The sequence below is a fragment of the Desmodus rotundus genome, chromosome 9, assembly GCF_022682495.2.
Source record: "Desmodus rotundus isolate HL8 chromosome 9, HLdesRot8A.1, whole genome shotgun sequence".
Taxonomy (NCBI): Eukaryota; Metazoa; Chordata; class Mammalia; order Chiroptera; family Phyllostomidae; genus Desmodus; species Desmodus rotundus.
In genome coordinates this window covers 53,633,010-53,647,445 of record NC_071395.1, presented here as the reverse complement: position 1 = coordinate 53,647,445, position 14,436 = coordinate 53,633,010, and the positions used below count along the sequence as shown (strand labels likewise).

General features: G+C 42.5%; 1 protein-coding gene across 1 annotated transcript in view; it reads right to left on the bottom strand.

The window, feature by feature from the left end:
* Positions 1-11,691: 11,691 nt before the first annotated feature.
* ADAM7 (ADAM metallopeptidase domain 7) overlaps positions 11,692-14,436 on the bottom strand; it is a 44,659-nt gene continuing 41,914 nt past the window's right edge. Inside the window, exons 21-22 of the mRNA XM_024560664.3 lie at positions 12,441-12,486; positions 11,692-11,816 (exon numbers count right to left, since the gene is read on the bottom strand). Coding sequence (XP_024416432.3) covers positions 11,692-11,816; positions 12,441-12,486 — 171 coding nt within the window. The remainder of the gene's footprint in view (positions 11,817-12,440; positions 12,487-14,436) is intronic.

Genomic DNA, 14,436 nt, shown 5'->3' with positions numbered 1-14,436 from the left:
AAGCTGATCTTTTTTAGGGCCCTTGTAATTGCCTGTGGCACCGAAGGGGGGAAAATATGTGTATTTTCCCTACCTTTACAAAGAACTAAGCAGAATTTTGACTTTGTAGCCATGGAGGTCTAGGCAAATGCCACTCATGTGGGATAATTGATGAGTAGCCTGAGGAGAATTTGTTATTTTGCAAAAAGATGTGGTAGGGTTTCAGAAGATTCAAAAAAGATGGTACAGCACCCCGAGACTATCACCAGCAGCTAGCTCTTACCACCCTTATTCGCAGTGGCCAACAGAGGGAACCATTACTGAGAATGAGAGAGGGAGAGAGAAATGAATCATTGCTGCTATGGAGGGGGCACTTTGCTGTGGAAGCACAGCAGCTTCCAGCCCACAGAACTGTTTGGAGGGAGGGGGAATCACAACCCCAACAGCACTTCTCTCTCCCTAAATTCTTGCCTATTGTCCCCTGTTGCCCAAGCCCAAAACGAAGCCAGGAGAAGAAATGTTTCACTGCTGCAGTCTACAATAGTCAGCATCCCTGGGTGAAAAAAACAGGTGAAAAGGGTAGAAAGTGAATCTGAGGGGTACATGGAGAGTACCCAGCAGAGGCAGCCTGGTAACTAAAAGTTCTGAATGATTGAGAGAAGGGGCGTGGATAGTGTGAACCAAAATGCAACCGCCCAAAGAAACAACTTTGTAACCAGGGGAAAATTGTATACTTCACATCTGCATAGTGGAAAAATTGGGGAGTGAAAAGGGAAGGATTTTAGCCACATTAATGCAAGTATTAACATCATTACCTCAGCGGATTTTAAAATTTTCCTTGTGACATAGTTATTATTATTAAAAACCATGCCTACTTCTCATATGGCTGTACATCCTCTGAGTCCACTAATAAAAGATATTCTTGCGATAAAAGGAAAATTGCCCCGTCATCTTCTAAGTACTGTAATAAAATGCAAGATATTCTTCTTACTGCATCTAATCAAAATAGCAAATCACTTAAAAAAAACTCCGTTATTATTGAAGCCTTGATTATAATAGTACTATATCAGCAGTGCTCCTTAAAGCAAAGAGGTAAGTAAACCTAATACCCAGAAGAAACAAGCCCTCCTAGAATTCTTAGTAATAAAGAGGATGGATATTTTGTCAAGCCAGTCGGTGTCTGGCGATGCTGTCATCTGGTGAGGCTGGTTCCGCACTGCAGACAAGGAGGGATTGTCCTGACCCCTGCAGACGGGTCATCTCTTCTTTTCATTATTTGGATGGCTTCTGGAAATTATGCATTGAATTTCAAAATAAGAGAACAACTTATCCTTTGTATTTGTTGGCATATATGCAAGTATATTTGTTCAGTTTTTTAGTCCTCTCTTTATATGACAGTCTGACAGTCTTTTTGTCCCATCATCTTTAATTCAAGAACTCACATGCTGACATACGCAGAGAATTCATACATGGCTGGTGGCCAGCATGGGCTCCCCGCTCTGGAGTTTCTCCAGCCCACCTCCTATTCCAGCCAACCCTCCCCAGACTGCCTTGCTCTCCAATTCCAGTTGGTTTTAATATGTGGACTCCTGATGTTCCCTCTAATGCAGTTTTTAAAAAAATGCTCTCAAAGGACTTTTTTCCCCCACTGTTTTTAGAGAAAGGAAGGGGGAGAGAGACATTAATTGGCTCCTTCCTTGCACATCCCGGACCAGGGACAGGGATTGAACATGCAGCCTGATTATGTGCTCTGACTGGGAATCAAACTTGTGACCTTTCAGTTTATGGACGATGCTCCAGCCAACTGAGCCACCCGGGCCAGGGTCCTAGTGCAGTTGCAAGGGCCCATGTCAGAGATGCCTCTCTGGATCAGCCTCTCCTTTGTCTCTCAGTCAGTTTTCCATTGTCCTTCTGGCCCCGCACAGGGCTGACAATACAGTCTTGGGGCCTGCTGAACCTACCCCTGGACACACTCCCCTCAGCCTGCTCTGCCGGATTCTCCACAAGGGAAAACCAATTTGAAACAATGGGAAAAGTTATACTGAAGGTTGAAAAACTGGATCTCTAGGTGTTTCAGTCATAAAATCAAAGTATTACATTTTCATCAAAATTGTCTGGAGTTACTCATTTAGAGGAGACAGAAATCTAATTTCTTTTTTTAAGCAATTTTCTTTTTTTATAAACATATTATTTATTACAGGAACTACTATAAAGGACACATGGACAAAATCAAGGCGGAGGGTGGAGGTGGGGGAGGGAGGGGCGTTCGGCTGGGGTGGGATGGAGGGATGGGGAGAAAAGGCATACAACTGTAATTGAATAACAATAAAAAATTTTTAAAAAGATTTTGTTTATTTATTTTTAGAGAGGGAAAGGAGAAAGAGAGGGAGAGAAACATTAATGTGTAGTTGCCTACTGGGGACCTGGCCTGCAACCCAGGCCTGTGCCCTGACTGGAAATCGAATCTGACCCTTTGGTTTGCAGGCTGGCACTCAATCTACTGAGCCACACCAGTCAGGACAGAAATCTAATTTCTTAATTAAAGTACTGAATCCCATGATGGACAGCTGCCTTACCTTCTTGAAAAATATTTTTCATAAAAATACTTATAATTTAAATTATCAAATAATATTCAAAGATATATATATATAGACATATAGACATATAGATATATGGTGAAAGACAGTAACCTCTTCCCTATACTATCTCATTCTGGCTCCCACTCATTACACGCTAAATATCCAACACTGTGAGTTATTTCCACTACCAGCTATCTCCACATTTCTAAGTAAGTTACTTATACTCCCATTTGTAAATTGGCCAGTTTTAGGAATTATCTTCTTTTAACTAAAAAAGATAAGACTTACCACTTTTTTACCTCCTTTTTCTCACCACTTCTGTCTCCTAAACTTCCCAGAATAGTTATAGCAAAATTGTTTTAAATAGCCATCATATTTGAACAGCATGCTCTGTGTGATTACATTTCTTTCCATGTACATTCTCTCTTGGAGTTAAAATAGCCTAATTTAAAATTTCTTGCACAATAATCAATTTAATTGAAGAGATATGAGCACCTGGGGGATTGGGCCCTATTTCCAAGATTATCAACCTCTCAGTTATTTTCCACTAGGTACTTAACTTCACTGGGCTTTGTTTCTACCTAAAAAAGCAAACACATTTCTTTTCATCTAAATCGGTATTTGATGAGCCTCTGTCGTATTCTACCCTCTGCTACTAGTCCAGGATTCTGCAATAGGTGGTCAGCTTCTAGCTCAATAATTGAATAACTTGAATAGATATTTTAAAGTGATGTTTTAAGGAAAACTTTCCTGAATAATTTCCCCAATTTGCTCCTATGATCATGGTAATTTACTGTACTTATTTACATGTCAGCCAAAAATGCCTAAAAGGTAGTTCATTACGACCTCCAGCCTAACCTGCTCCCCACTTACATTCTGTCTTTTTTCCCTATGCACCAGCCCAGTGACTGCTGAGACCCTCCTGGAAAGGGGAGTCCTTCCCCATAAGGAACTGGCTGGGACACTCAAGAAAGCTAACACCCTGGCAGGGAGCCTCTCACCCCAAGTCACAGAGCAGCAATCTGCAGAGCTTGGTTCAAGCTTAAGTTAAAAGTCAGCCCAATAGAAAAACACACCTTTGATCCCAGAGCCCCCAACCCCAGGGGAGGGAGAGGCTGGCCAGTCTCAGAGCGGTGCACGGGGTGGAGAATACGTCTCAAAGGGAAGCTGGTGGTTGCTGCTCATCCACAAGCACATTCTCTTCATTGGTGAAGGGACCAATAAAGCCTCGTCTACACGAACAAACACCTAAGGCTGATTTAAACTTTCCCTCTACCTCATCCCTGTCCCCTCACTATGTAATAAAAAGCTTCATGAAGCTGTCTGCTCCTCTCTGTTTCTACCATCCCTGGTCTCTCTCAAGTTTAATAACTCCCAACCTGGACAGAAAATGCAAGTTTGATCATGTTACTGTCATTTAAATTCACTTAAATGCCTTTAAGATAAACAGCTCAGGATACCCCATACAGCCTATCTGGGGGCAGCCCTCACACCACACTTTCCCATACACCTCCCAATTCAGCTACACTGTTAGCTACTCACTAGGAATGGACCATGAAACTCTAGTAGGCATAAGCCTTGATTCTCCCTGGGGTATTAATTCTCTGCTTGGCAAACCTTAGCACATGTGTTAAAATTTTTCCTTTGTGCCATTCATCCCATTATTTTATGATTATTCATGTAGAAGCCTGTTTTGCTTTCCCATGGGACTTGGGTTTCTTGGGGCAGAGCTTTATACACCTGCATATTTTCATGTACCTATCACAATGCTTGAGCGCATGATGAATAAAAAAGTGAATGCCCTGGCCCACGTGGCTCAGTTCGTTGGGTGTTGTCCTAAAAACCAACGATGTGGGTTCAATTCCTGGTCAGGGCACATGCCAGGGTTTGGTCCCCAGTCGGGGTGCATGCAAGATCGATGTTTCTCTTTCACATCAATGTTTCTCTCCCTCTCTTTCTCCTTCCCTTCCCTTCTCTCTAGAATCAATACCAGAAAAAACATATTTAAAAAAGAAGTAAACGAATAATTAACCAAGCAGAACCCAGGTGGTATCAATCCATATTTATATATCTTGGTATTTTCATGCCAGTTCCCCCCTGAAATCTACAAGTATGATTGTTCTCTGTCTCTAGTTTTTATTTGTTGTTGTTGCTTTTAGGAAAGTCACCTGGAGGAGAAAGGCGAGGAATGGGGTGAGAAGATCGTGACTTTGGCTGTGCTGTGATCCCACAGATGACGTTGTGTGGTCTGTTGCTTTACCTTTCTCCTGAGTCTGAGCCTCTCTCCCTTGAAGATGCCGGTGAACCCAGGGAGGACTAGGGCATCGGGTTGGGTTTGTGCCTGATAGTTCCTTCCTGAAGGTGGGCTATGAAGTGGGTCCAGGTGGTGGTATTTTCAGCATAGGAACCTGGTAAACTATCAGGGCGGCATTAAGGAGATGGGATGCATTGATTTGTCTTTCTCCTGAATTGCTTGGCAGTGCCTCAATATTCAGGCATCAAATTTGCTCAGTGTGCTACTTAGATGATTTCTTCCTTCCCCAGCCAGTCTAAAGACTGCAGTAGCTGCCGCTATTTTAAACTCTGTCCTTCTTTGGAGAGAGCATCGGACACATTTAAGAGAAGATCAAATTACTCTCCAGCTACTCTCCCTGGTGGACCAGGACAGGCATGTCCCTGACTCAGGGCTTTAGGTTGTTACTATTTCATGCCGCTCTCCCTCGGTCACTGACATAAACTTCTGTATCCAGAGGCTGATGCTAATCGTATGAGAGAAAAAGAGTATGAGAGAAAAAGAGTAGTGTAAGTATAGGGTGAGAATGATTTTAAATGCTGGAGGATTTGTTTAAAATTATGTGTATTTTTATATCTGGTGATTACTGTTTGATTCCTGTTAAAATGACAGTAGACCAATAGAGGGAAGAATTTCAACATGTTCTTCCCTCTAATCATTACTTTGAAGAACCTGGAGAAGATGTGAAGTAAAATTAACACCCTACTTTATGACAAAAACGTTGGCTCACCTACTGCCCTGACCAGACCCTTTCTAGATCAAAGTCACTCTTCCAGAAGTAAGCTCAGGTCAGCCAGTGGTCACCTGTGCTGTCACTGTCACATCAGTGCCTGACAGGCCAGCCTCGGGAGTGGAGTGGTAACAGTCCAGATTGTGGCTTTGGCCTGAGGCCTATGCTCCTGGTTCTGCTCTCCTCTTTATGGCTGTATGTCCAGGGACCTCTTATCCTCACTTTCCTAGCCTGAAAAATACTTGTCATTGAGCTTTGCAGTGGGCAGCACATGGGAGAAACGTGGGAAGGTCTGGCAGGTGCCTGGAGTCTGAAGGGTCCAGGGCAGACACTTTCTCTTTCCCTACGTGTTCTAGTGCCCACTCATCTGATGCATTCTTCACTTCAGTAAAACAAAGAAGGCGTCACCTAAGGCCCCACCCCTATATTGCTCTCTGCCATCCCCTCACCCACTGGCTGCTGCCAAGTGTGAATAACTGGTCTGGTTTTCCTTCTCTGCACACAGATAGTGGAGGCAGCAACAGAGAGCTTTCCCAGGCACGCTAAACTGAACCAAAACATCTCTCGGGCAGAGCCCTGTTCTGTTGAGAAAGCATCTTTCATAACTTAAAGTTGTAAAACCCCGAACGATTTCAGGGGCACTAGCACCCCCTAGGGCGTGGCCAGGAGAGCAGTAAAAAGTGTTAAAAGTCTCAAGTGCATCTCCGATGCAGCTCCATCTTGGCCACCAGTGTCTCAGCTAGGGTCTGGGTGAAATGAGAGGCGACTGCTGCCTGGCATCCCTTTCCCTTCCTTGCTGCATAAACCTGTGCATGGTTGTGACTGTGACTGAGAAGGCTGGGGCGTTTGGTGGATGGAAAATGAGAGTGGGAGTGAGATATATTAATTTCTCTTACATAAGTCTGAAGGTCTGTGACTTTTCCTGAACAAAATGATATTTACTCCAGCAGCGTGGTAGGGATTGAAAGTGTACTCTTTGGAGTTAGGCTGGCTGCGTTGATATTCTGACTATACTACTTAGTTGGCTATCTCTTTTGGCAAATTACTTGACTTTGGCTTTGATTTTCTCACACTGTAAAATGAAGACGTTAATAGTAGTTAATCCATAGAGTTGCTTTAAGTTAAATAAAATAATACATATAAAGTGCTTAGAATAGTGCCTGACAAATTGTGTGTACTCAGTAAATGCTGTATTTGCTCTCTTTGCAGCAAATTACTGGTATCCTTGAGCAAGAAGCACTGACTTTTAAATTCACTTACCTAAGACTCCGTGAAGCAGCTCTGATGTATTGCTTCCCAACCAGCACTCCTGTGATCCCGAAGGCCCCTTTCCTATGTCTTTTATCCCCAGGCCCCCTGGGGTTTCATGTTATATGTATCTTCTTTTCTTAGCAATCAATACCCATTACATACAGCTCACGGTTACAGCTTTTCCTGGAGAAAGATGTTAATGGATTCTGTCAAGGCCAGGACACAGCCACTTCTCTACCTGACAGTTCTTGAGTTTCCTAAAAGCCTGACCTATGGTTAGAAAGTGATCAGGAAGCTTCCAATAAGCTCAGGAGTCTAATCGATATTTCTCACTTCTCCATGATGATTGCTGGGGAGACATCAGTTGTCGTCAATGGCCCACCACAAAGTCATATCAGTCACACAGGCTGCGGCTTTTCTTGACATTTACTAGCCATTATGTGTCCCCAGGGAAATGGGAAGCTCTTCAGTCCATAGCAGCACTGGCTAATTTGCTGGTCTTCAAAAAAACATGGATAAGTAGATAATATAAAATTAAAAACAAAAAACAAAGCAAAACAAAAACAAGACACCCACAGTAGTGTTCAGAAGGCTGGGTCATGTGAGGGCCATTGACAAGTCAACTTGAGTTAGAAGACTGGAATTTGGAAATGAGAATTAATTGCATTTACCTTTCCAATTTAAAATCTCATTCAAAGTTTTCAGGCACCAGCCCAGCCCCGCTTCTGTTAGGAGCGTGGCCTGTCTTTGTGTACGAGTCACAACCTGGGCGGAGAAGGAAGTGGTGTGTGGCAAAATTCCCTCAGAGTTACATCTTTAACAACCAGGAACAGAGTTTAACAAATTTCTTAGTAAATTGATTTAAAGTCACGATTCTGAAGGCCTAGGACTGTCCCACAAAGGGATGAAATCATGGAATTTTCTAGCTCAGAGATTTAGTTTGATAGATTGCCACCTCGTGGCCATACCTGGAACTTCGTGATGGGTTGTAAGGTAGACACATTTGCAGGCTAATAAGGAAATGATAAACTTTCTTTAGATTATGACTACCCAGTTTTAGTGCATCCAACGTACTTTTTATAATTCCACAGCTATGATGACAGATACCTCGAGAAAAAGGCAAAATAGCCAGTTGATATTTGAGAATAATCGATGCTCTACTGGGCCTGCTAGTTAGTTTTCTTTTGATCACCATCACTGCATTCCTGGCAGAACTGAGGCAAAAATACACTTGGTCTCCCTTGGCACAGTAGCATTTAGGTAATATATATGGTAATAAATATGGATTCTGATTTATTTTTCTGAGTGTTTTCTAGATGACTTGCCTGAACTTCAACTGCAGAATCTTGCCCATCTTCTGCCCTCTGAAATACACCGCTAATGGCTCTGCTCAGGTTTTACTTCATATTTATATGATTCAGGCTGTTTTTCTGTGGGTTGCCCTGGATCTGCATCACTCGGTGGACAGGGATCTGAGCAGAGGTTTTGTTCGAATTCCCTGAGCTGGTAAACGTTCTTTCCCCAGCCGCTGATATGCACACAGGGTGGGGAACTCGTTGGAAGCTCACTCAATTTTCACCTGTCTGGGATTTCACTCTCTGTGATGCTCTTGGGTACTCACACCCATGAAGGACTTTTTTGGGTCAGTAGGTGGGGGTGTGGGTAGCTGGTCAAACCTGCCACCCTCTTCTCCTTCCCAGGTGCCCCCACCCCCATTCTGGTTTGAGCTGGTCCTCCTCATCATTGTTGCTGAGACTGCAACTTCAGCCTAACAAAGATGCATCTTTGTCCTATTTCTTTCCTATAGGCACTTTTGCTTATTAATCATTTGAATTCTTTTTCCTCAACCCAAATCCAGCTCACTAAATGTCTTTAAAAAATACAAACACAAAATTAGATAAAAAGTCTTAGAAGGGGCAGTATATGTCATGGGCCCTGCAGTTCAAGCTCTCTTAGGTTCCAGATAAATCACCTCTGTCCAAGGCCAAGAGTATATGGCCCAGCCATAGAGGATAGCCCAGGACCCCAAGACACAACATCCCAAGGCTGTCAGAGGTTCAGTCTAGTTTAAATTTAGACAAGTACCAGCGTCAGGAAGGGTTCTCGAGCTGTGCATGGGGCAGGGCAGCCAGAGGCTCATGGGACTGAGGAGGAAGAGAGTGGACTTAGACTGCAGACCTAGCAGGTCCGTACACTCACAACAGGAGTCCTGTCAGCAGCTGTGGGTTCCAGGGAATGAATTCAAAGCCCTGAAGGTGGCAAGCACCAGAAATAGTAAGACTATGAAATCATAACTGGCTCATGACCAGGGACAGATCGGGACATCCAAGGGGACCACTGACTAATAAGGAGAAGGTTGAAGGGGCTTCGTAATTTGCAGACCAGGGGTGTCCAACCTTTTGGTGCCTCTGGGCCACACTGGAAGAAAAAGAGTTGTCTTGGGCCACACCTTAAATACACAAACACTAACAAATGCTGATGAGCTAAAAAAAAGGTCTGTGCTTAATTTTTGTGATATCCGCCACCATGGATAAGCAATACAATCCTCACATAATAACCCTAATTATGCAGCAGGCCTTTTGATAATCTTTAAAAATCATTAAGGTCCCAAGGTTGTGATCACTGATATAGAAAATGTACATATCTAAGTAATAAAATGTAGTATAAAACTCAGTAGTAAAACCAAGTAACATTTGAAGTAAATTAATGATTTTGTGTTGGGCCGCATTCACAGCCATCCTGGGCTGCATGCAGCCGGGGGGCTGTGGTTGGACCCCCCTGCTGTATACATATCAGAAGGAGGAGGTTCCTGAGAAATAGAGCGGGTTGTGGCAGCATTTGAAAGGCATGCAGGCAACACCTCGAAGGGCTAGAAGACGGAGTATTGGCAAGCATGAAGAACACTACCTAAAATAGAAGAGGGCTTTAGCTCTCAGAAGAGAGGCAAGCAGGTTAGAAGTCTGGAGGGATTATCTAGGCAGGAAGCAATGAGGCAGGATGATTTGGGGTAGCAGACACATTCATAATTGGAGGGAGAGAAGAAATTTGGGAAAAAAATCACTAGAAATGAATAGTTTGGGGAATGTGGAGCCCAAGGCAGAGGAAGTGGTTGGTGACAGTGAGTTCTCTGGAAGGACAGTAATGGGAACAGCAACAAATCAAGAAGAGTGTCCTTTTATAGGAGGGATATCATATCACCTAAATGTATACTGCTCATCACCATGGTATTGTTCAGGTGAATACAAATATGTGACATTCCTTCATTTTGGATATCAGAGGATTAGTGTTTGCTAGTATAAATGAGGTTTTATATTTTACATGGAATTTCTCCTTTTTCATAAATTTACATAAAATATTGAAATTCACATCTTCTGCTCTAAGTACACATTTATCAGTATTCTTTCTTAAAGGGATGGTGTTTATCAGAACAACAGACATTTACAGAGTTGCCTGGGTCCGAAGTGCTGAGTCACTGCTGTCTGAGCTCACTCTTTTCTCTCTTCAACCGGTCAGCAGAGCAACAAAAATCTCACCAATGGCCAGCCTTCTTCCTTGATTTGCAGTTTTTATTTGATTGAATCATAAAATTTGCATTTAGCACTTGAAAACTTTATTTCATTGAATAAAAAAAATAATGGCACACGGTTTTAATGGTTAACAAAAAGAAAGCAGAGAGCACAAGAGAACACGCTGAGAAGCCTCAGTATAAGAAGTATCCGAAATCACTCCCAAGACACCCCCCCCACCCCTGCCCTGCCATGTAACCAACTGTCAGGGCTGGTGGAGCCGGCACAGGGGTCTTGTGTTAAGTACTCAAATCCATAAATTATAAGGATTCTACAGCCCTTCATGGGAATCATATTTCTTCTCTGCTGGACTCAGTTTTCTTGTAACCCTGTGACTTCTCTGTCAGGTTCTTAAGGAATTCTAAAGACTTAGGAATTTAGAATTACATTCTAGAGATTGAGAATTCACCAGGAACATTTCAAGTCCTCTACTGCTGCCAACAGAATTTTAAGAACTGCTCTGCAATTAGGGCGACTATTCTGCCTCCTTCCTGATAGGAAATGAGTAAGACAGTTGTCTACTTTTAATTAGCTAGTGGAATCGATGCCTTCCTGCACTGAATTTCTTGGCATTTCTGTAGGGGAGAATTTCATTTAAACCAGAATTAGTGGTAATCATGTCATGCTCAAATTAAGATAAGTAGGTACTTCATGTTGCCAAAAAAAAATAAATTTTATAAAGAGTGTTTTTTGCTTTTTAGACTCTGAGTGTAATTTATTATCCTCAAGGTTTTGACTCTTTTTTAAGAGTCTAGACTAACATTTTTATAGGAAAATACCAGAGCAAGGAGACTGTTTATGTTTGTATTAAGCTAAAGAGGATTTGAAAAATATAATTTTTGTAGCATGTCTACACTATGGGCTATGAATTCTACAGGCAAATATGACAAAAAGAAGTTGTCTCTCTTCAGTGTTTCCTGTTCAGACAAAGAACACTTGAAAAACTACCCAAATTTGTGTAGCACACACTGAGGAAGTGTTGTGAAGATCTTGCGTCCAGGAGCTTCAACTCAGCCTGGTGCAGCCATTCTGGGCATCCAATTTCAAACTCTAAACAGAAACATGTGGTTAAAAAATGAGTTGTTTTTGGTAAAATCTATAAACATGTTCTATTTCAGTTACTTATTTATATCTACTAATTATAATAACTTTTCTGGATTCTGCTGGACTTGGCTCTCCTTAGCCAAGGCCGAATAAGCAGCTATTGTAAAACAAACAATCCTGTCACAAAGGAAAAAAAAATCATTTAGTTTTTCATTACAGGAAGCCACTTTGCTTGCACTAGGAGTGTCTTTATTCACTCTCTGGTATGAGACAGACATCGTCAGGAAGCAGTGGGGTCATTAGAAATGTCCTCCTCCGTTCCAACGACAGTGCATTGGGCAGGACTTCCTGTCGGAACGCTTTGCCGGGGAAAGCTGCATATTAACCCAGCACATTGTAGGAGCTCAGCGAAAATCAAAGGATGGATGAAAGAAGGAAAGGAAACAAAAACTCTGAGATGTAGCCAAACAGTCTTAATCTTGTCTCCCTTTGGCACAAATAACATTTTTGAGAAATTTTCTAACACAGACATAATAATTCAAAAGTGAAATAACCCCTCACATACAGTCACTTATTGGTTTGGTAAGTGAAAACTTTGACAAAGCAATTATGAAAAAAAAGTTGACACTAGAAATACCTTTTCTGTCATAACCAGTACTATTATGTCCTTTAAAATGCTTCATGAGAACACATTGGTGTGTACACCCTGACCAAGAAAAAATTTGAGAAAGAAGTTTCATTTTCATTGTTGTTTCTAAAAGGTATCAGCACTGACCCTGTTGAATTCTAGCTCGCTGCTTTGGTCGGGTTGGAAACTTGAATTAAAACACGCTCGGCTGGATTGTCTGTGAGAAATGTTAGCATATCAGGGGAAAATATTTCAACCATCCTATTCTTTTCATCAGAGCAGAGGATATCCCCAGTCCATCAATGGAGACGCACGGGAGAACACAGAAGGATGCCAGCATCTGAACAATGTGAAAAGGGAGAGGAACCACCTGCCTCAGAATCTGTGAGCCCTCTTCGCTCTCTACTTGCAGGGTTCTACAGTAAGTAAATGTTGTGTCAGGAACTACACCAGGTATCACACATACACACACATGCACATGAGCACAGAAACACACAGACAACCTCTTCTTGATTCATGAAAAATCTAAGACAGTCTATAAATTCCTATGTGACAGGGTGGGAGAGATGGTTTTGGTTAAGGGAAGTCTCATCAGAAACCATATTTCCTCATAAGCCTTGAGAATCTCTCCAACCGTATATTTGGCAAGAGATTCCCAAGCATTTTTGAAGCACTAGAGCTTTCACTCAAAAGCCCATCTGTTGAAATTGCAGGAAGTAGACTGTGCTGGCTGAGTGTGCAGCATCTCTTGAGACCCTCTCGTGTGATAGGCTGAGTATGTGGAAGTACAGGCTGAAAACTACCTTAATCACACCCTTTTAGCCACAAAGAAAGACAGGGTAATGATAAGTGCTAATTTTAAAAATACACAGTTGGGAGTTGTGGTGCTTTCAGCACCCAGTTCTGAGTAAGAAGCACCTTACTCTGACCTTGAGAATACAGATGTCAATGTAGAGACTGTAGCATTTCGGTTGGTTGATCCTAGAGATCCTGTAATATCTCTTTTTTGACTCAGTCTCTAATGCATGGGTGTGCTCACTTGGCTAATTTGCTTCTCCCTTGCCAGTACTGATCAGAGAATGCATCTCCTCAGTCAGTGGACAGTCCCTGGTCTGATGAAGGCCTCCTTGGAAACCATCACTGGGTTTTGACCCCTGAGACCCAGGGCCAGGACTAGGGTGAGGTGAGCGAGGCATTCGTCTCAGGAGCAGCACTGAAAAGAGGCACATTCAGACTCAGTCATTGTGATAATATTATAAAGCTAATTTCCAAGAATTCGTGATGAATGCAATGTCGGTATTTTAAATAAAGACAGCATGTGACCACGTCCTTGCATGAGCTACTGGGCTCCTCTCGTCCAAATCCCAGCCCCCCTGAGGAGTAGAAAGTGCTCTAATTCTGCCTCAAATCTGAGACTGATGTTATTGGATCATTGCAAGGAACCAACGAATGGCTACGTGGCATTAAAATTATTACTGAAATGAACCAACTGGCACAACCAACAGAACAGAGGCAAGGGACTATACCAGGGTGATGCAGTGAGGACTGGAAGAACTGGCTGAAGTCTCTCCAAGGAGTCTGCAGTTCTTCGCTGTGAAAGGTCACACTATGAACCTGAAATTAGTGTTCAAGCAAGTATGACCCTTTCCCGAGCCCGTGAAATAAATGTTCCAGCCATCCCTGGGACACAGCCCTAGTAATGTACAAATATTAAAATGCATGGGAACAATCTTCCTCCCTAGGCTGTTCTCTTGTGATGGGATGGATGAGTCTAAGACCTTAGACTCACATAGGAGAGGAGCGGAAGCTTCTTTATGTATCATGCTGTGAGCTGCATAAGGCGAGCCTGTTAGCCTCCTAGTCTTAGTATCCTTAACTGCCTGGAGGCCTGCAGCTCCACAAGCAATTCTATCCTTTTGCACCTCGAGGGTCTTCGAGGGCCTTTGCAACTTACTATGGTGACGCAGATATGCCTGACTGAGGCCACACCTGTAAAGTGCTTTCTGTCACCACCAGTGGATGGTAATATAACCAGAAAGCATGTTCCAGTGGAAACAGGACCAAGCGGAGGCATTGGCGCCAGAGGGAAATGTAACCAAGCACCATTAATGCAACCAGGAAAGGACGCCAAAGACACACTGTTCCCAAACAATTTTGCTGAGAACTGGTCTTTGAAGGGTAAATATTGTGTCAGACAAGCACAGACTAAATTATTATTATGTTTATAATTTTATGACAAATAATACAACAAGCCTAAACATGAGATTTGGGGGTCCAAACTCTCCTACATGATCTACATTTATAACATATTATGGTATATACACCATTAGTAGTAAGTTTATTCATATATTAAATAAATATTTATT